General features: G+C 41.4%; 1 protein-coding gene across 2 annotated transcripts in view; it reads right to left on the bottom strand.

The window, feature by feature from the left end:
* The window catches only part of ACACA (acetyl-CoA carboxylase alpha), a 486,736-nt gene that overhangs the window by 190,332 nt on the left and 274,193 nt on the right, over window positions 1-22,211 (bottom strand). For both annotated transcript variants that reach the window (XM_073666704.1, XM_073666703.1), the window contains exons 43-44: window positions 14,937-15,034; window positions 2,362-2,482 (exon numbers count right to left, since the gene is read on the bottom strand). In XM_073666704.1, coding sequence (XP_073522805.1) covers window positions 2,362-2,482; window positions 14,937-15,034 — 219 coding nt within the window. The remainder of the gene's footprint in view (window positions 1-2,361; window positions 2,483-14,936; window positions 15,035-22,211) is intronic.

Consider the following 22,211-nt stretch of genomic DNA (forward strand, 5'->3'; position numbering starts at 1 on the left):
TTGTCAATCAGAAGCGGACAGAGGTCTCAAATGTGCAAATGAGAAGGTGTAATGGAGCCTCAAACTCTTGGCCATGCCAAGCGTGAACTGTAGCCCCTTGATTTGCATTTGAATCAAAAATTATTTTCTCAACACTGTACTAGTCACAGGTGTAGTATGGTTTTACAGCCCATTTAGAATGCATTTTGGTGGTGACGGACTGCCTTTAATGTGAAGGTTTTGCACCAATTGCTACTGAACACATTAGCGTTCCTCCTCGGCCAGGGCTGTGGAGTCGGAGTTCATTTTGGTGGAGTTGAAGTCAGTATAAAATGGACCGACTCCCAAAATATATAATAAATTGGGTACAGTAGTTCAATGCAGTTTGTGGGGAATAATTTTTCATAAGAATTTGGGAATGTTATGAAATGTCCTATAAATGTCTGTCCTATTTCTGATCTAAAGGCCCCGTCACACTGAGCGACGCTACAGCGATCCCGACAACGATACGACCTGTCAGGGATCGTTGCTGCGTCGCTATGTGGTCGCTGGTGAGAGGTCAAACAGTCAGATCTTCCTAACGACGCAGCAGCGATGCGGCGACCCGTAACGATCTGTATAACGATGCATTCCTATGTGTTTCTGTGTCTGAGTCGTCAACAAGGTCGTTGGTAAGGTGTCAAACACACCGATGCATGCTACCCAGCAGGGCCTCAATGATCAAAGAAATGTCCAGACCATTCCGACACGACCAGCGATCTCACAGCAGGGGCCTGGTCGCTGCTAAGTGTCAAACGTAGCGAGATCGCTACTGAGGTTGCTGTTGCGTCACAAAACTTGTGACTCGGCAGCAATCTCGCTAGCGATCTCGCTTAGTGTGACTGGGGCTTTAGGGTCTAGACTTTTAGCTGAGATGAATCTATGCTGCAATTTATGTAGATGATAAGTAGTGAAGTTCCTCCTCTACAGATAAGGGAAAAAAAAAAAAAACACACAGGGAAGGAATGGGAATGCCTGCACTCATCTCAGAACTGCTGGAGTGAACAGGAAAGCACGATTAAGAACAAAAAAGTATAGGTTCTTCCTGTTATAACTGACAATGCTTCAAACATGATAAGTACAATTAAACTGATGAATGAGAATAATGAAGGTGAACAGCAGCTAGAAGAACATTTCAGATTCAGTATGTTGGAGATGGAAGGCCACAGTCCTGTTCCCATAACAGAGGAACAACCAGATATTACTACAGAAAAACAGCAAAATGATTCTTTACAATTAGATGATCTTGTTGAAGCTGCTTCACACCGCTCTCCTAATCATCACATGCACTGTATTGTGCACACGCTGCAGCCGGCAATAAGAGATTCTGCAAGAGGGACATGCTGCAACTCTGATTAGCAAAATGAAGAAATTGGCTATTGCTAGCAGAACCTCTAAAATTGATTCCATCTTGAAGAGACGTGCTGGAAAAGGGGCAATTGTGGAATTACAAAATTTTCACTTGCTCTCAAAGAAGTAGAAGAGTTCAGTCGTTCATCAAAACTGACTGTTCATGAGGCAATTCCTTTGTATCCTGAAACTGTTAGAGATGTTGCCCATGTGGTTACTGCTTTGCCACCAACCCAAGTTCAAGTTAGTGTAGAGAGGTTGTTCTCTAGCCTTAAAATAATTAGATCAGATTTGAGGTCATCTATGAAGGAGGATCTGATGGAGGCGATACTATTTCTCAGAACAAATTCATAGACTGCACAAATGTTATTCAGTACATTTTTGTTGGAAACTGTTTTTTTCTCACTTAAATTGTAAAGATGCAAAAGTTTTTTTGTTCTAAAGTTGTATTCCAATAAATATATTTTATGTTCCATCTAAATAGCTTGATTATTGTATCATAGTAATGATTAAATGCCTGATGTTACCATTTTACTACAGTAAATTTATCACTTAAACTTAAACATAAGCCACGTATGAGGGAGTTAGAGTTGGAGTCGGTGTCATGGAAATTGAAGAGTCAGAGTTGGAGTCGGAGGTTTGGCTTGCCAACTCCACAGCCCTGCCTCCTCCATCAACTAAACTACATCATTCGCACAAGCCTGTCCTGGCTGTCTGTCTTCATATTGACACCATTCACTGCTGTGAGGCCACCATTGATGGTGTATACTCAGTCACCCCCAAACCAATAGGCAGTGCCATAATTTTATTAAAGTTTCACATCGCACCCTTCTTGCTGCTCTTGTGTTTTTTTTTGTATGCAGTCTGCTAAATCATTTTTAAACAGTCAGAGAGTCTGTCATTATTAAATTAACAAAACAGTCTTCTAGTCCAAAAAATATAGTAAAGAAACAAAAAATTCAAACCAAACAATGAATTGATGCTTAGGATTACCAGATTAATGGTGATGACTTCTTCATAAGCCAATGATGTTTCTCCAGCAATCATGCCGGATCCTCGGAGGTTCTCCACTCCAAGACCCTCCTCTTTGCCAATTATATCTGTTATTTTGTACCTGATGAGAAAATAACAAAACTGATAACCACAAAGTGAGAGGTGACTTATGTTAATCAGTTATGTGATAAATACACATTATAGAAAATTAGACTAACACTCATAAAAAGTATTCTACGAACTAAAGTTGTTGGCATTTTGACAAAATCTGAAATTAATACAGCTTTACTTGTCATGATGTCCAAGTTGTGATAAGGATATAAAAAATGAAACCAAGAACACTGATAATGTTTCCCCAGCACTAATGTCTGCCAAAACATTTTAGGATAAGTGAGATGAAAATAAAGTATAAACTGTACATATAGTCAAATTTGTTTTTTAAGAAGTTACAGTGGCTTGCAAAAGTATTCACCACCCCCTTCCCCTTTCCATTTTTTGTGTTTTGCTACCTCACAATCTGGAATTTCACAGATTTTTTTGAGGGTTTGCATCAGTTCATGTAAAGAACATGCCTATAACTGTGAACATTTGGTTTTCTTTTTATTTTGAAGCAAACAAATAGGAAAAAATAAACGAAAATTTCAGTGTGCATAACTATTCACAACCCCTAAAGTCAGTACTTAGTAGAGTCTCCTTTTGTGGCAATTATAGCTGTGAGTCGCTTTGGATAAGTCTCTGAGCTTTCCACATCTTGCCACTGGGATTTTTGCCCATTCCTCAAGGCAAAACTGCTCCAGCTCCTTCAAGTTAGATAGTTTCCTCTAGGGAACAGCAATCTTCAAGTCTGACCACAGATTCTCAATTAGATTAAGGTCTGGGCTTTAACTAGGCCGCTCTAAAACATTTACATGTTTCCCCTTAAACCACTCAAGAGTTGATTTAGCAGTATGCTTTGGGTCATTGTTTTATTGGAAGGTGAATGTCTGTCCCAGTCTGAAATCACTGACAGACTAAAGCAGATTTTGCTCAGGAATACTATTGAATTTCACACCATCCATCGTCCCCTTGACTCAGACCATTTTCCCTGTCCCTGCTGGTAAAAAACATTCCCACAGCATGATGCTGCCACCACAATGTTTCACTGTGGAGATGGTGTTTTTGGGGTGATGACGAGCTGTATTGGTTTGGAGCCAGACATAGTGTTTACCTTGCTGGCAAAAAAGTTCAATTTTGGTCTCATCTGACCACAGCACCTTCCTCTATACATACGGGGAGTCTGCCACGTCTTTTGGCAAACTCAAAACGAGCCTTACAATTTTTGTGTGTAAGTAAAAGCTTTTTTTCTGCCCACTCTTCCATAAAGGTCACCTCTATGGAGTGTACAGCTTATTGTGGTTGAATAGACAGATAATGCAGTCTCTGCTTGGGAACTCTGCAGCGCCTACAGGGTTACCTTTGGTCTCTACGCTTCCTCTCTGATTAATGCTCTTCTTTCCCGGGCTGAGAGTTTTGGTGGGCGGCCATCTCTTGGCAGGTTTGTTGTGGTAGGTACCATGTTCTTTCCATTTGATGATAATTGTTTAATGGTGCTCCGGCGGATCATCAGAGATTGGGATCTTTTTTTTAATAACCCAAATCTGACTTGTAGTTCTCAAAAGCTTTGTCCCTGACTGTTTTGGAGATCTCCTTGGTCTTCATGGTGTTGTTTGGTTAGTGGTCTCTCTTGCTTAATGTTGTTGCAGCCTCTGTGGCCTTTTAGAAAAGGTGCGTATATACTGACAGACCATGTGACACTTAAACCGCACACAGTTGGACTTCCTTTCATTAAGCATGTGACTTATGTAGGCAAATGCTTGCACCCCGAAATTTTTAGGGGCTTCATAGCAAAAAAGGGTGAATACATATGCACATACCAATTTTTAGTTATTTGATCTCAGAAATTTAATTTATGTCTATATTTTTCTCACTTCACCAACTTAGACAATTTAGTGCTGATGCATCACACACAAATCAGATTACAAAAATATTTAAACACAGTTTGTAATGTAACAAAATAGGTAAAAAGCCAAGGGGGTGAATACTTTTACAAGCCACTGTAAAAGGATATTCCCAAAATCACAATGTGGCCTGATAATAATGTACATATATACTTCTTAATTTGTGCCAATATAATACGTTAAATCTGCCCCATTTTCCACATATCACCCCCCTAAGGACGCCTCTACCAGGCTCTATTTAATCTCCAGATGTCACTGGATCCATCTTGCTGTAGTTCCACTAATGTTCGCTAAGCACGCGCAGTGACTGCAGTCTATCTCAGCTGGCTTCCAGAATAGCTCGGCTATGCCTCCACCAGTGACACACTGAATTCTACGTTTAGAGTTCAGTCTATTCTTCTGTGCACTGTATTGTCCTGTACACAACTCCATCAGTGAGATTTTATCTTCAACAAAGCTGCATGTATGTTTTTACATCATTGATCTGTTAGCTGGATTCCAACAGAGATCAACAGTCCTGCACTCCACTCTGCTTGCACAACGGAGCACTGCAGAGCTGACGCAAGCAGTGCTGAGATGCATATGGCAGATGATATTTCTCTGTCATATGAATCAATGGGGGCATTTAATATTTTGCATCACAGAAGAATATGAGTGTATGCCTAATATCTATGATGCATGCAGCTGAGCACAGTACAACAGAGCGGCATTGAAAGCCTATGCTGTTTTACACATTCATCAGTGAGCCAGCTTCCAGCCTAACTCTGAGTCATTAATTCAGATAGATGGAGTTAATCAGGAGCAAAATGGGGAAAGAGGAGTCTGCAGCACTAAGAAGCAGGGTGCTGCTGGAAATGTAATTTTAGTAGTGTAAGAATAGGACCACCCATTCAGCTGTGAAGCTGGATGCACAGAGGGACAAATGGAGATGAAAGAAGACACAAATGTCCAAGAAATAATATTTTCTGCTAGTCCGTATATTAATAGGGATGCATTTACTGTGCTTTGGGAAAAAATAATGAAATTGCAGAGACAACGCTTTAAAAAATACATAGAGTAATACTTCTACATTTCTATTTAACAGCATAATAATACTAAACCCTAAGAACTAGACATAAAAAATATTCTAGTAAAATTATACCTGTGGAGGCCTAACCAATACAAAATAAACAGTCCTCAAGTCCGCTAAAAGAACGGACCATACTTTTAGCATGCAGTAAAGTTTATGAAAGAAGCCAAATCTGTAAGAAATATTTATTAACCTACTATATTTCGTAGAAATTATTGAATCGATCCACTGTGAATTGACTGAGTAGACTTTCATGAAATTCGCAGGTCCCCGCAAATTTGAACATTTTGCTATTGGATTCACACACATCACTTAAAATCTAGCCTCACACCATTTCACACATTGCTGGAGATTGTATCGGTCAGAAGGTGGACTTCCCATAATAATGTCTTTCAACTATCACATGGTCCAGCATAGCCAATCGGGGACACAAACTAAACCACTAGAGACTATCAAATAGTATGAAGTTCAGATATGCAAGCTTTGCTGAACTTTCCCCAGAAATTCGATTCTCAATACTGCAAAGCCTTTAATGACATGAAAACAGGTGTATAACACTTGGAGGTCTCCTAAGACTTTATTGAACATCTTTTCAGCCCTTCAGTGCAAACACATCCTTACTGCCTCCTAAGTGAAGGACCCAATTTTGACCTTAATGACCAGAACAAATTTTTAAAATCTGACCAGAGTTGTGGCAACAACTCTGGAACGCTTCAACGCATCCCAGTGATTCTGATTGTTTGATTGTGACACATTGAACTTTATGTTAGTGGTAAATTTAGGTCAATATTTTTTGCGTTTATTTGTGAAAAAAATCGGAATTTTGTCAAAATTTTTTAAATATTTGCAATTTTCAAACTTTCAATTTTTATACCCTTAAACCAGTTAGTTCCGCTGTAAAAAAAATAAATAAATAACATTTCCCATATGTCTACTTTACATATGTATAATTTTTCAAATGTAATTTTATTTTGTAAGGATGTTGGAAGGGTTAAAAATTTAGCAGCAATATTTCAGTTTTTCAAAAAAATAACAAAACCTGTTTCTTTAGGGATCTCTTCCGATTTAAACAGACTTTGAGGGGCCTATATAGTAGAAACTCCCCAAAAGTGATACCATTTTAAAATCTGCACCCCTCAAAAACTTCAAAACTGCTGTCAGGAAATTTTTTAAATCTTCAGGTGCTACACAGGAATTAATGTAGAGTAGAATGAAATTTTTTTTTAATTTTTCCTCTGAAATGTTGCTTTAGCCCTAATTTTTTTACTTTTACAAAGGATAACACAACAAAGTGGACCGCATTTGTTACCCAGTTTCTTCTGAGCGCATTGATAACCCAAATATGGTTATAAACCTCTGCTTTGATAAATGGCAGGGCTCGGAATGGAAGGAGAATTTTGGAACACAAATTTGGCTGAAATAGATTGTGGGCACCATGTCGCATTTGCATGGCCCCTAAGGTGGAAAAACAGTAGAAATAGGCTACAACTGACCCCATTTTGGAAACTACATCCCTCAAGGATTTTATCCAGTGATATAGTGGGCATTTTGAACCCACGGGTACTATACAGAACTTGATAACATTAAGTCGTCATACTGAAAATTTTCATTTTTTTTTCACAAAAATGTTGCTTCAGGCCCCAATATTTTCCTGTTCCAAGAGGTAAGACAAAAAAGTGGACGCCACAGTTTGTTACCCATTTTCTTCTGGGGGTGGCGATTATCCATATGTAATCAAAAGTTCTTTTTGGGCACACACCAGGGATCGAAAGGGAAAAAGAGACAGTTGGTATTTGGAATGTAAATTTGGCTGTTATAGATTGCAGACACCATGTCTCATTTGCAGATCCTCCGACGTACCAGAACAGCAGAAACCCCACTTTGGAAACTAGACCCATCAAGGAATTCATCTAGGGGTGTATTGAGCATGTTGAACCCATAGGTGCTTCACAGAACTTTTTAAAATATGGATGTGAAAATGAAAATTAGTTTTTTTCCGCTAAAATGTTGTCTTGGCCCCAAATTTCTAATTTTCACAATGGGACCCATAATTTGTTAAGCAATGTCTCCCAGATACAATACTACCCTGTATGTAGTCAAAAACGACTGTTTGGCGACATGGCAGGGCTCGGAAAGGAAAGCATGTTATTTGATTTTTGGAGCGTAAATTTGTCTGGAATAAATTGTGAATGCCATGTCGCATTTGGAGAGCCCCTGACATGTTAAAACAGCAGAAACCCCCCACAAGTGACCCCATTTTGGAAACTAGACTCTGCAAGGAATTAATCTAGTGCTATATTGAACCTTTGTAACCTACAAGTGATTCACAAAACTTTCTACCATTTAGATTGTAAAACAAAAAAAATAAATTTTTCAATTAAGATCCTGGTTTAACATCAAATTTATACTTTATACAAGGGGTTAAACAGGAGAAAATGGCATCATAATTTGTTATGCATTTTCTCCCTAACACAGTGATATCCCATATGTGGTCAAAAACTAATATGTGGCAAAACTCAGAAAGCAAAGAGCGTTATTTAATTTCTGAAACGCCCCTGAGGTGTCAAAAAAGCAGAAACACCCAAAAGTGACCCCATTTGGCAAACTAAACCCCATAAGGAATTGATCTAGGGGTGTAGTCAGTGTTTTTAACCCACAAAGTACATAATAGAATTCTATAAGATTGGGCCGTGAAAATGAAAAACTTAACCGTTTTGGCTAAAAATGTTACTTTAGTCTCAAAGTTTTAATTCACACAAGGGGTAATAGGAGACTACTGAATGTGAGAGCGCCCCATATGCTGTTCCAAACTACTGTTTGAGCACATGGCAGGAATCAGATGGGAAGGAGCGCTACTTGGCTTTTAGAACGCAGAATCCGTTTGAATAGATTGTGGACTCCATTAGTCAAGCCCCTGAGGTGTCAGAACAGCAGACCCCCCCCCCCCCCCAAGTGACCCCATATTGGAAACTTCACTGCTTAAGGAATTCATCAATGGGTGTAGTGAGTATTTTGAACCCACAGGAGCCTCACAGAATTTTATAACATTGGGAAGTGGAAATATAACATTTTAGTGTTATAAATGTAATTTTTTGATTAGCTGCAAATTTGCCAGTTACATAAGGGTTAATAGGTGAAACTGTACCCCACAATTTATTGCTCAATTTCTCCTGAATGCGGCGATGCCCTAAATGTTGTCAGATGTGCTTGGCTACACATCAGGGCTGAGAAGGGAGGGACGCTATTTGGCTTTTGGGGCACAGATTTTGCTAGAGTAGTTTGCGGGCGACATTTGCGAAGCCCTGAAAGTGCCAGAACAACACAAAAACCACAGAAGTGACCCCATTGAAGAAATTGCACCTCTCAATGAATTCATCTATGGCTGCAGTGACTATTTTGTAACATGCACGTCATGCTTTTTTCTGAAGAATCGCAAATATGCCAGTTTAGTGCCCATACATTTTGCCCAGCTTGCGTTTCTTTAGACATGCATCCTGTAAATTGTGAAGTGCGCTCTCCCCACTACAATAATGGCAAACATGTGGCCGCTTACTACGGTTTAGGCACAGTGGGGCTCAGAAGGAGGGGGTATTTGGTTTTGGGAGTGCAGAATTCACCGGATTATATTTGAGGGAGTGGGAGCAGTGTTGCTTTTCCTGAGTCTTTGTTCTACCAGTTACGTGGGAACCCCCTATATTTCCAGTGACCGATGACAGATTTGCGTGGAATAAATTAGGGGTTTTATTTGTAATATTTTGGGGTACATAACTTTTTTTGATCGCTTTCAGCGCCGCAGTTGAGTCGGAGTTGTGGAGTCGGGATAAAGTGTACCGACTCCTAAAATATATAATAAATTGGGTACAGTAGTACAATGCAGGATGTGCTGTAAATGTTTTCATAAAAATTTGGGAAACTTATGAAATGTCTTATAAAGGTCTGTTCTATTCCTGATCTAAGGATCTAGGCTTTTAGTTGAGATGAATCTGTGCTGCACTTTATGTACATGCTCAGTAGTGAAGTAGTGCTGTGGAGTCAGAGTCCGAGTTGTAGAGTCGGAGTCTGAGACAGAAGTCAGGGGAAATTGAGATGTTGGAGTTTTGGCTTACCGACTCCACAGCCCTGGCTATCAGTACAAGACTGGGATCAAACTCTTGTGTTCTACACTAAGCACTTCTGACGGGGTTTTTGTGTAAATCCCAGAAACATGTGATTCAGATGAAACCCTGACGGAACCACTTAATATAAAATAAGGCAGGTGGAGAAACACTGGACTCCATTTGGCATCTGCTATGGTGATATCCATCTTTTTAGGTATGCACAGAACTGTGATCGTCCACACTTGTACGCTGAAAAGACTCTTAAAATGATGGTACGTTGCCCGAGAAGAGACTAGACGGAGCTCAAAAAGACTCCAGCTGCCTCATTATAGTGAGTGGTTCAATTGGGGGTATCGTCTGAATCTTGTTATTGTGGGATTTACAGCGGAGAGCAGAGGATAAATGTGAACCAAGCCTTATTCCGATTTTTGGGAGTCAGAATGAACAAATAAACAGCAGTATAAGAATAGTTGTTTTTTTTTTCCAGATTCATTAGAGATAAGACTGCTTTATTCTTCGGGTCGGTGCGATCCCAGTGATTTATATATTTTTTATGTTCTGCTACTATCATACAGTAAAAATGCTTTTTCGTAAAAAAAAAAAAAATTTTCGTCGTCATATTCTGAGAGCTGTAACTTTATTTTTTGGCGAAGTGTGCTGTATGCAAGCTTATTTTTCGCAGGAGGAGTTGAAGTTTTTTGGTACCATTTTGGGGTATATAACATTTTTTGATCACTTTTTATTCAGATTTTTCAGACACAGAATGAACAAAAACCAGCAATTCAGTTATTGTTTTTTATTTCTTTTTGCACGATCACCGTGCGGTAAAGTGTTAAGACTGATTTATTATTCGGGTCAGTATGATTATAGCGATATCATATATAATTTTTTTTATGCTTTGCTGCTTTTACACACTAAAACAATATTTTACAAAAATTTGTTTTTTTTGCATAGTCATTCTGAGAGCTGTGACTTTTTTTTATTTTTTTTGACCGAATAAGCCATATTAGGGCTTGTTTTCGTTTGTACCATTTTTTTATTTTTTTTTTTAGAAATGACTTTTTGATTGCTTTTTATAACATTTTCAGTTTGTCAGTATGATGAAAAAAGCAACATTTGATGTGTTTACTCTTACTTTGTGGTGCTCGCTGTACGGAATAAATAACGCAACAGCTGTTTAGTTCGGGTTATTTTGGACACAACGATACCAATTATGTTTAACACAAAGGCTGCGTTTTTAGTGGTGAAACAGCTTTTCGAGAATTTTTGTACTTTTTTTTGCGGGTTTTTTTTTTTTTTGCTTTTTCACTGAGTCAAAGTATATTTTACTTTGATTACCGGTCTCAAGCAGTGCAGTACTCATGTACTGAAGGACCTGAGACCTATCTGTGTCTCACTGACTCAGCCTGTTAGACCCTGCTATTAGCAGGATCTAACAACAAGCTGTACCCTGGGATCATCAGATGGGGGTCATCAAAAAATATCTAAAATTTGATATAAATTTGGAAAAATTTGCGGTTTTCAAATCTTGAATTTTTATGCCTTTAAAACAATCATACCACACAAAATACTTACGTCTAATTTAAATCAGCATTTTGTATTACACAACTTTTTTATTAGGATGTTTGAAGGGTTAAAAGTTCAGCAGCAATTTTTCAAATTTACAAAACATGTTTTTCTACAGACCACTTCACTTTTGAAGTAACTTTGCAGGTTTTCTGACAGATGCCCCTCAAACAAGACCCCATTTTAAAAACTGCACCCCAAAAAGTATTCAAAACCACATTCAGAACATTTGTTAACACTTCAGGTGCTTCACAGGAATTAATGAAAACTGGAAGGAAAAAAAAAAATGTTTTTGCTAAAATTTTGCATTAACCCGAAATTTGTCATTTTTACAATGGCACTGTCTTTGCCATCAACTGAGATCAAGGTGCAGGAACTTCAGGTTGCTCGCAAGTAATTTTTTTTATTTTATTCTAAACTAATATACAACAATAAAACCTATATACACAACGTGTTTCGGCTGTTTCCAGCCTTCTTTAGGTGTATGGAAAAAATGAATTTGACCCTTCTTTTACAGCCCTTTGCCAGAGTGAGAGAGGGAGGGAGGGGTTACAAAAAGAGGAAGAGGAGGAGTACTTCATCCTGCATTGTCCTCAGTTATATATATATATATATATACGCACATACATGCATACACAGTACAGACCAAAAGTTTGGACACACTTTCTCATTTAAAGATTTTTCTGTATTTCCATGACTTTGAAAACTGTACATTCACACTGAAGGCATCAAAACTATGAATTAATATGGAATTATATACTTAAAAAGTAATGATGACCACTCGTTTTTCTTTACTTAGAATTTGTATTATGGCAAGAAAAAAGCAGCTAACAGTCTATTCAGTAGGACTATCAGCTGTGTATCCACCTGACTTCTGCACAACACAACTGATGGTCCCAACCCCATTTATAAGGCAAGAAATCCCACTTATTAAACCTGACAGGGCACACCAGTGAAGTGAAAACCATTTCCGGTGACTACCTCTTGAAGCTCATCAGGAGAATGCCAAGAGTGTGCAAAGCAGTCATCAAAGCAAAAGGTGGCTACTTTGAAGAACCTAGAATATAAGACATATTTTCAGTTGTTTCACACTTTTTTGTTAAGTATATAATTCCACATGTGTTAATTCATAGTTTTGATGCCTTCAGTGTGAATGTACAATTTTCATAGTCATGAAAATACAGAAAAATCTTTAAATGAGAAGGTGTGTCCAAACTTTTGGTCTGTACTAATATATATATATATATATATATATATATATATATATAAATATATATATATATATATATATATATATATATATATATATATATATATATATATATACATACATATATATATATATATATATATATATATATATATATATATATATACATATACATACATATATATACACAGTATGTATATAAACTGAGAACAATGCAGGATGAAGCACTCCTCCTCTTCCTCTTTTTGTTTGGGCACACGATAAAACTATGATGAAGGGAAGGGTTGCTATTTAATTTTTTGGAGTGCAAATTCGGCTGGAAAGGTAACAAGAGAAAATTAATCCCACAATGTGTTGTGCCATTTCTCACTAGTTCACCGATATCCTATTTGTGGTCGGAAACTAATGTTTGGGAACATGGTAGTAGCTTGGAAGTAAAGAAGCAATATTTGATTTTTGGGGTGAAAGTTTGGCTGGAACAGATTGGGGATGCCATGTATCATTTGTAAAACCCGAGGTAACAAAGAGCAGCAAACCCCCTGTAAGTGATACAATTTTGCAAACTACACCGTTAAGGATTTCATCTAGGAATGTGATGAGCATCTTTAACTCACTGGGACTTTACAAAATGTTATAATATTAGGTTTAGAGAAAAAAAGAAAAGATTTTTCAGTAAAAATGTTGGTAGACACCATAGGTTCATGCCCAGAAAGGAACATGCGGCTGCAGCGTGTAGTACTGTTGTAGGGTATATGGTTGAAAAATTGGACTAGTAAAACAGGTTTGCAAAAATTAAAAAATCCTTCCCCTCCTTGGACTGGTTTTATGGTGCAACGGTGGATTTTTTTGTCAGGACAAGGAGAATTGAATAAAAAAAAAAGCCAAACGTTTTACGTAGTTGGTTTACTAGTACAATTTAACAACCGTACTCTCCACAAAAATACTGAGTGCTTTTGCCACACCTTCCTTTCTTAGTGTATACCTATCTAGCAAAGTAGCTTTTTAGGGTTACAAATTTTTTTTTTTTTTATTTCTCCCTAACCTCTTGAAAAACAAAGTATATTCACACAAGAAAAGTCCAATTTATCAGTAAGCTCAACAACAATACTGCTGACTGGTGACACATCTCCCTTACCAATCAACATAGCATTCCAGTTACTTACTTTTTTTGTCATCGGGAGTGTGAAGAAGAAAAACTTTACCCCTTAGATCAATGGCCTGTGAAAATCGGTCACTTATTTATATAGCAAAGAACAAAGTTCTTGATTGATACATCCCAAACAGATAATTTTTGTTCCATCCCTCATGAAAAAGCCACAGCTTTTTCTGTTTGCAGTGTGTTACTACACTGACCAAAAATACAAACGCAACACTTTTGCTTTCGCTCCCATTTTTCATGAGCTGAACTCAAAGATCTAAGACTTTTTCTATGTACACAAAAGGCCTTTTTCTCAAAAATATTGTTCATAAATTTGTCTAAATCTGTGTTAGTGAGCACTTCTCCTTTGCCAAGATAATCCATCTACCTCACAGATGTGGCATATCAAGATGCTAATTAGACAGCATAATTATTGCACAGGTATGCCTTAGGGAGGCCGCAATAAAAGGTCACTCTAAAATGTGCAGTTTTACAGTACTGGGTGACCTGGGCAGAAAACCATTTAGTATCTAGTGTGACCACCATTTGCCTCACGCAGTGCAGCACATCTCCTTCACATAGAGTTGGTCAGGTTGTTGATTGTGGCTTGTGGAATGTTGGTCCACTCCTCTTCATCTGTGCAAAGTAGCTTGGTATTGGCAGGAACTTGAACACGTTGTTGTACACGCTAATCCAGAGCATCCCAAACATGCTCAACAGGTGACATGTCCGTTGAGTATGCTGGCCATGGAAGGTCTTCGCACAGCCATTGAAGAGGAGCGGACCAACATTCCACAGGCCACAAGCAACAACCTGATCAACTCTGTTTGAAGGAGATGTACTGCACTGTGTGAGGGAAGTGGTGGATGGATTATCTCGGCAAAGGAGAAGTGCTCATGAACACTGATTTAGACAAATTTGTAAATAATATTTGTGAGAAAAAGGCCTTTTGTGTACACAGAAAAAGTCTTAGATCTTTGAGTTGAGCTCAAGAAAAATGGGAGCAAAAACAAAATAGTTGCGTTTATATTTCTGTTTTCCCCTAGCCAGATATTGTTCACATTTCTAATGCTGCGTTTGCATTAAAGAGATTTAATAGACCTTAGAGTGTTAAACATGCCTTTTGCAGGCAATTCGAGGCTTTGCAGTATTGCGATTTGCGTCAAACCAAAATTTTTAATGAAAAAAAAATATTTTGCCATACTCTGCACCCCCCAAAAAAAGCACATTAGAAATATTCAGCTTTTGCCAATTAATATTCCTTGCAAATCTGCAAGCTTTAGGCCACATTTACACAACAGAGGCTGTGATTGTTTGCGAAACATGTATGAAACAGCAAAAGTAGGTATATGGTCTGATCGTTTTTCTTTTAAACATGCCCATAGCTTTTAAGTTTACTGGACCATGATGCAAACTTGTCTTGAGATACAAGTATCCCTTGTTTGTACAGTTCAGAAACCTGTAGCTCATATTTTAGATACACTTAAAATGTAGTTACCTTGATTCTCCTTCATCTTCCACATGCTCACAATGAACAGAATTCAGGGCACTGACTTTCTTGTAGTCTTGAGGCGTTAAATATAAATATTTATATCCCTGAAAGAAAAGTAAGTTTTAGAAATAGATAAAATATATAGTTTAATATCAGAAGACATCAATGATAATGCAAAAGCATAAAACATAGTCATTACTACAGTATGACATTTCCCAAAGGGATCAAAGTAGTTTTACTCTGAAAACTGCAGTGTTTCAGAATACAACATACATGGCTGCAATTGTACAGCCAGACGCTGACTCATTCACGTTTTTCGGGCAGCATAAATCAGATGATGGATTCCCTTTAACCCCTTCATGACATATGGCGTACAGTCCTGCTCATCATTATTGGCACTTATGAAGTTTAAGTACATAATGTAGAATATCGCCTGAAAAAATTAATCAAGTAAACTTTTTTGCATAGAGCACTCGTGTTAAATACAAAAGAGAAAATGATAAACAATTTAAAGCAAAAAACAATTGGAGGGAAAAATAGAAAAACCTAAAGCCTGCTGTGATGTAACACGGGTACTTTAGATGCAGTGACACAGAAACACAGAGCAGCCAATACAGGGTTAATAAACAGGGGAAGTTTATGATAACAGGGTAAATCTCCACGCAGGGAGTATCAGGGGAAAATATGGGGAAAAACAAGGGAAATAGCAAGTAGAAGTCTCTAACTGACAGTTCACAGTTTAACTAGATGTAGCAGAGTCGAACCGGTTGTAAACTACAGTTTTTACACTTCGCTGACTCTTTTCCTCCACAAGGCAGTTGCCAGCTGAGGCCGATGTTGATTTCTTCAGGCTTCCCCACCCAAACAATGCTCCGTCTTCTGGCGGCAATGGGCAGTCTCCGGTTTTACCCGCTGAGCCCCTAGTCCATAATACAGCACCTCACGTGCTCGGCTCCACAGACCCTGCGTCTCTTCTCTAGTCGGCTTGACTCCTCCGGTCCACTGCACTCGGCTCTTGCTCCCAGTCCTGGAGCCAGGAGCCTGGACCCTTTCACACTGCTCTGCTAAGCAGGACCCAGCTCCGCTTTCCCACGCAAACGTCCTCATCTCTTCCTCTCTCTACCCACGCCACCAGTCTCTTGGTCACCTGACCTCCCAGCTCTCACTCTGGACACGCCCCCAGCTTCCCAGTCACTTGACTCCTGTGCTCGCAGTCTGTCTTCCCCCTGCAACCAGAGGCACGGCCCCGGTAGTTCCAGATCCCTTGCTCTCACAATACTCACACCCCGGTCTTCCCCCTTACACTCCCGCTCTCCTTTAACTCGCCATTCCACGGGCGAGAGTTCCTTCATCAAACGTTCACATTCTTGGACTTACTGGATGATACGGTACCATATGAATTGATCTTGTTCATAACGGTGAGGAGGCACTCCTGCTGTTGTCCGTTCTGACCGGCGTAACTCAGTCTGACCAATGGGGGGTGCAGGGTCACTCGGATTTCCAATCTCCGCCTGCCCGGTGGCTTCAACTGATGTTGTTCCCTCGCCGCCTGCACTGGGGACTGCAGGTAATCGAGTGCTGGGGCTCGGAGGAAGAATCAACAACTCTTCTTCGTCCACATCGTGGCTTGGGGCAACTGTGAGAGGACCCTCTCTAGAAGCAGGTGATTCTTCTCCATCCTCGTCATCTTTAGACAGACAGGGTCGCAGCATACTACGTTGAACCACTCTGGTAGGGGCTCCTTCAGCCCCCTCGGGTTGAACTTCATACACAGGTCCTTCAGCGCCAATCCTGCGCTTCACTCGGTGCGGAGTCCGTTCCCACCGCCTTCTCAATTTGCCCCAGGGCCGCCTGTCCCGAACCAACACCCGTTCCCGAGGCCTCAGAGCTGTGCCTCGAAGAGGCAATGTCTCATGATGTTCGAGCTCCTGAAACTTTTGTTGTACCAACCGTCGGAGGGTCTGCAGTCAATGCCGATGTTCCCGGACCCAGGAAGACACCCCCGTCCGTGGGTAGTCCTCCTCGGGGTCCAGCTCTAACTCGGTAATCTCTCACCCCTTTCGCCTGAACAGCAAGGTATAAAGAGTGAACCCCGTCATACTATTCACTCGGTTGTAGACCCACACCAGCTCGGCCACAAACTCAGGCCACCGTACCTTCCGATCTTCCTCCAATGTGCGGAGCATTTGGATCAGTGTCCGATTAAAGTGTTCACAGGCCCCATTTCCTTGAGGGTGGTAAGGAGTAGTCCGTGACTTCTCAATCTTGTACAACCGGTGCAGCTCTTCCATCACCCGGCCTTGGAAGCAGGCGCCTTGATCGGAATGAATCCTCTTTGGGCAGCCGTACACCCGAATGAAGTCTCGGCAGATGGCCTGCGCAGCTGACTCGGTGGTCTGGTCTCTGGTCGGGGTCACTATCGCAAACTTGGTGAAGTGGTCTGTCATTACCAGGCAATGTTCATACCCGAGATGCGCCGGTCCACTCTGGACACGCCCCCAGCTTCCCAGTCACCTGACTCCTGTGCTCGCAGTCTGTCTTCCCCCTGCAACCAGATGCACAGCCCCGGCAGTTCCGGATCCCTAGCTCTGACAGTACTTACACCCCGGTCTTCCCCCTTACAGTGACACTGGCATTGGCACCCTTTACATTAATTTAGTATGGAAACGCATTTTGACTCGCCTGTGGTAAATTACAAAAGAGATTCACCTGTGATTATCTGTGCCCATGTGACATGAATTAGCCAATGAATGATGATTTCAGTGTTTTAAAAAGCCGCATGGTAGGCCCTGTTCCTTTGTCACAATGGTGAAAACAAAGGAGCTGTTTGAGGACATCAAAACTGCTTTTATTAGCAAACACAAGTCTTCCAAAGGGTATAAGGCCATCACCAAAGACCTTGGTATGACAGTTTCAACAGTGTGCAATATTATGAAGAAGTTTACCAAGCAGGGAACCGTCAAGAACCTCCCTGGACGTGGAGGAAAGAGGAAAATTGACAAGAGATGTTTTTGAAGGTTGCTGTGCATGGTGGAAAAAACACCACATTAAACATCCAAAAGGCCAGGGAACCGGTTTTGTTAAGTATATAATTCCACATGTGTTAATTCATAGTTTTGATGCCTTCAGTGTGAATGTACAATTTTCAAAGTCATGAAAAGACAGAAAAATCTTTAAATGAGAAGGTGTGTCCAAACTTTTGGTCTGTACTGTATATAATACCCAACCATGTAATTGTAGGGACATTGGTTGTGGAATTACCTTGATACAGTGCTGTCACATTAAATTCAGGACCTCGTGGGTCACACCTGTCTGTACTTCAATACAGCAGTGGCCCAATATACATCCTCTACAGATGTATGATTTCTTGTTTTACTAATAGTTTTAGCCTAATTATTAAAAGTTAAATTTTATTCACATTCTTTCACTCCTTCAGTATGCTTCCTATTTTCTAATAGTTATGTAATTGGTGGTGACAACCTATGTGAATATCGTCTAGATAAATTGGACTTTATTTATTTTCATCCTGAGAAAAACAGGCCCTCAAATGGCTATGTCGCCCAAAAAAAAGATATAGATAAAAAAAAGTTATGTAGATCTGGCATAAAGGTCAAAGCTGGGTACAATGCCATGGGGGTAAGAGCAGGGAGAGCATCAAATAAGTGATCTACACATAGCAAAAATAAACAGGAAATGGGAAAGGACAGGTTGGAGTGACTACAACTCCGATTAGGCAGTGAAGAACACATGGAATATAGTATGTAATATAACAATTGCATATGTCATCTGTGTGAGCCCTCAGAATTGGTGAAGTGCCTAGTTTACCAGCATGGTGAGACATTGTGTCTTTATTAGTGTTGAGCCACCCCCGTAGTGTTCGAGTTCGGTTCGGTTCGTCGAACACCCGTGTGTTCGCCGAACTGTTCGTCGAACTGTTCGTCGAACACCTTCGAACACCGTTAAAACCAATGGCAGGCAAACAAAAACACATAGAAACACATAGAAAACACCTTCAAAGGTGTCCAAAAGCTGACAAACTGCTCAGAAGACACAACTAACACATGGAAAAGTGACAAGTACATATAGTCATGCGAAAAGAAAAGAGGTGGAGGAGTAAAAGGAGGGGGAGACACAGATATAGGCATGTCATGCCCTTCTAAAATCCAAAAAATGAGAAGCCGACACGTTCAGTCCGCTCCTGCCCGTGCCACCTCCGCGTCGCCGGGTTTGTGCCAGATCCGCGGTGAACCCTCACGGCCAGCCCCCCTCTCCCAATACTGGTGCCTGTCCGCTGGTGGGTCGAGCGAGCCCCCCTGTGGTGGAGGCAGCTCTAAGCTTTTTAATTTAAATTGTCTCTCTAATTTGAATGAATACACTTTAAATCCATTTACAAGGATCTATTGGAGGGCAAGTCTCATGCCAGCAGCCGCGTAATTCCAGCTCCAGTAGCGTCCACTAAAGCTGCTGCAGTTAAAAAGCTTTTATAAGGATCAAGCTCGGCTGTCCACCGCAAGGCATCCTACTGCCAGTCCCAGCCCCTATGCCTTGGGGTGCCTCCTGATGCTCTTCACTGAGTATCCCGTGGTCCCGAAGCATTTCCTTTGAAAAAATTAAGTGTCCAAACTACAGGTGGTGTAGCTTGCTTAACAGCGGGGATAATCCGCTGACTAGCAGACACTGCTACTAGGCACAAAGTATTTCCTGGGCTAGATGCAGTTAAAAATTTGTAATTAGATACTCTCGTTGGATGCTGAGAAAGCATTCCATAGAGTCTCCTGGCACGCCATATATGATTCTCTTAAAAAGCTTGGGGTAGGGGTCTAGGGGACCCTTTTATAGCCAAAATCATGGCCCTGTATCGCAATACGTCACCTAGGCTGAAGATAAATGGAACTGTAGCACCCTGAGGGCTCGGTTGCTACAGAGGTATTGCACCTCACCCAGAGGTGTGATATCTCACTCTCAGGTACGGATGTAGTGTGGATCAGGACCCGACACCTGCATGCATTACACCACATTGCCGTGGGGCAGGGCGACCAATATGCCCCTGAGATGGGCACGACAGTCCCTGTCCCTGGCTGGAGTGGGGGGAGGGAACACTGAGGAAGGGGAACCCTGTAGTGCAGGAGCAGGGAGGAAGCAGTTCCTGGGTGCATTGAGAAGGGAGTATAAAAGGTGGGCACCATCTTAGTTCAGTGCAGAGAAGTCTGAGCAGAAGTGGCAGGGAGCAGGGACTCTGCATGAGCTCTGCTCCGGAGGCGGGCCTAGTAACAGAGGCCCAGGCCTGGAAGAGGGAGAAGGAAGGAAGAGGAGCGGAGAAGGCTCCAGGAACGAGGAACGAAGGGATCCCAGGGGTGCGGACGGGCGAGTCGCCACCGCACGCCCGAATCCACCTGCGTGGAGGGGTCAGGCCAAAGGGGGAGACCGGTCCCCGAAACTAGTGGAGGCAGGAAACGACCCTCAGCTAGAAACAGGAGGCTGTGACATTTTATGTGGCGCAGCCCCTCGCTACACCCGCTAGGAAGGCACCACATAGGGTCAGGGAAACTGGCGCCAAGTTTACCAAGAGGAGGCCCGAGGCAGCCGGACAGAAGGGTTGGTAAGAAAGGCCAGACAAAGGACACACAAAGGGGGTCCTGTGAAGCGCTCCAAAGTTATCTGGGAGTTGTCTGAGCCCCTCACCTGGTGAGCACAGTACGACGTGGGCAGCCGTTACCTGCAGACGTGGTCTGGATAATAAGAACTGTGAGTAAAGGCCCTGGACTGCATCACTGACTCCGTGTCGTTACTGCTGCTGCCCTGCACCATCACCCCCATCCTCTGCATACACTGCCCTGAGGCTATACTCCTCCCGTGGGGAGTTATGCTACGCTCTGCTGCACCCACAACACCAGCCTCAGCGGTCTGCCCTGGAGCGGCGGTTCACTCTGACCGCAATCCACGGGTGGCGTAGTCGGACATTTAAACATCAAAACCACATAAATAGTTCCGCCACTGGTTTGACCGCCCTGAGCCACGGAACCGGGTCGCCGCCACGGAGACTACAACCACCAGCATCCACCAAAAAGGGTCCGGCTCCGGGTGTCCCAAGGCCCAGGGGGCGCGTCAGAACATTTTCATCACCTTTCACAATCACCAATGGGACAAGGCAGGGATGTTCTCTGTCCCCTCTCTTATACATCTTAGTGACGGAGCACCTGCTCTCATCAATTCGCCATAAGCCCAATATTAGGTGGATTGAGGTGGGAGGCACCGAGTACAAGTGCTCTCTATTTGCTGATGATGTCCTAGTATATATCACTCAATCACATATATCCATCCATGCTGTTATGGCTGAAATAGATCACTTTGTTACATGGTCAAATTTTAAAATCAATGCAGCGAAGTCTGAGGCCCTCGATGTCTCCCTCCCCAAATCCATATAGAATTCCATCCAGTCCAACTTTCCCTTTGCCTGGCCCTCACAGGGTATCAAATACTTAGGAATTCCTATTCATAGAGACCTCTCCCATCTATATTATCTTAATTTTGGGCCCTTTATTGAACAACTCCATACAGACCACGGTTGGCAAGTTAGAACTGTAAGATTCACTACGTGAACCACTGGTGTTTTGTGGAAAAGCACATGTACACTGTGTTCCAAATTATTATGCAAAAAGTGTTTAGGAGTGATAAGGGAAGAATTTGTTTGTTTGTCAGTTAAACTCATTGATGGTGATGTGTGTCAGGGCTCTTTATATCACTGTAAGCAATTGCAGACACCTGTGCTAATTAGTTTGGCAGGTGTGTCCAATGAAAGGCAAGACTACTTAAGAAGGCTCTCTCACATTATTAAGCAGCCTACATTTTCTGCCAAAATGGGAAAGAAAAAGGATGTGTCGGCTGCTGAGAAGCAACAAATTGTGGAGTGTTTAGGTCAAGGCATGACTACAATCAACATTGTGCGATGATCAGGATGAAGTGTATTGGCAATCAAGAAGTATGTAGCTGATTCACAGTACACACGTGTGCGTGCTGATAAGGGCAAATTGAGGACTCTTTCCTACAGGCAATTACGTCAGGTTGAAAGAGCAGCGGCAAAAAAGCCTTGTCATAGCAGCAGACAAGTTTTTGAAGCTGCTGGTGCCTCCAACGTCCCCCGAACAACAAGATGCAGGGTCCTTCAGAGGTTTGCAGCTGTGCATACGCCATCCTGTCGACCTCCTCTATCCACTTCACACAAGCAGAAACGGCTCCAGTGGGCCAAACATTACATGAAGACTGATTTCAAAACTGTTTTGT

Source organism: Phyllobates terribilis, unplaced genomic scaffold (genome assembly GCF_046119375.1).
Source record: "Phyllobates terribilis strain yellow unplaced genomic scaffold, ASM4611937v1 Scaffold_2__4_contigs__length_985480577, whole genome shotgun sequence".
Classification (NCBI taxonomy): domain Eukaryota; kingdom Metazoa; phylum Chordata; class Amphibia; order Anura; family Dendrobatidae; genus Phyllobates; species Phyllobates terribilis.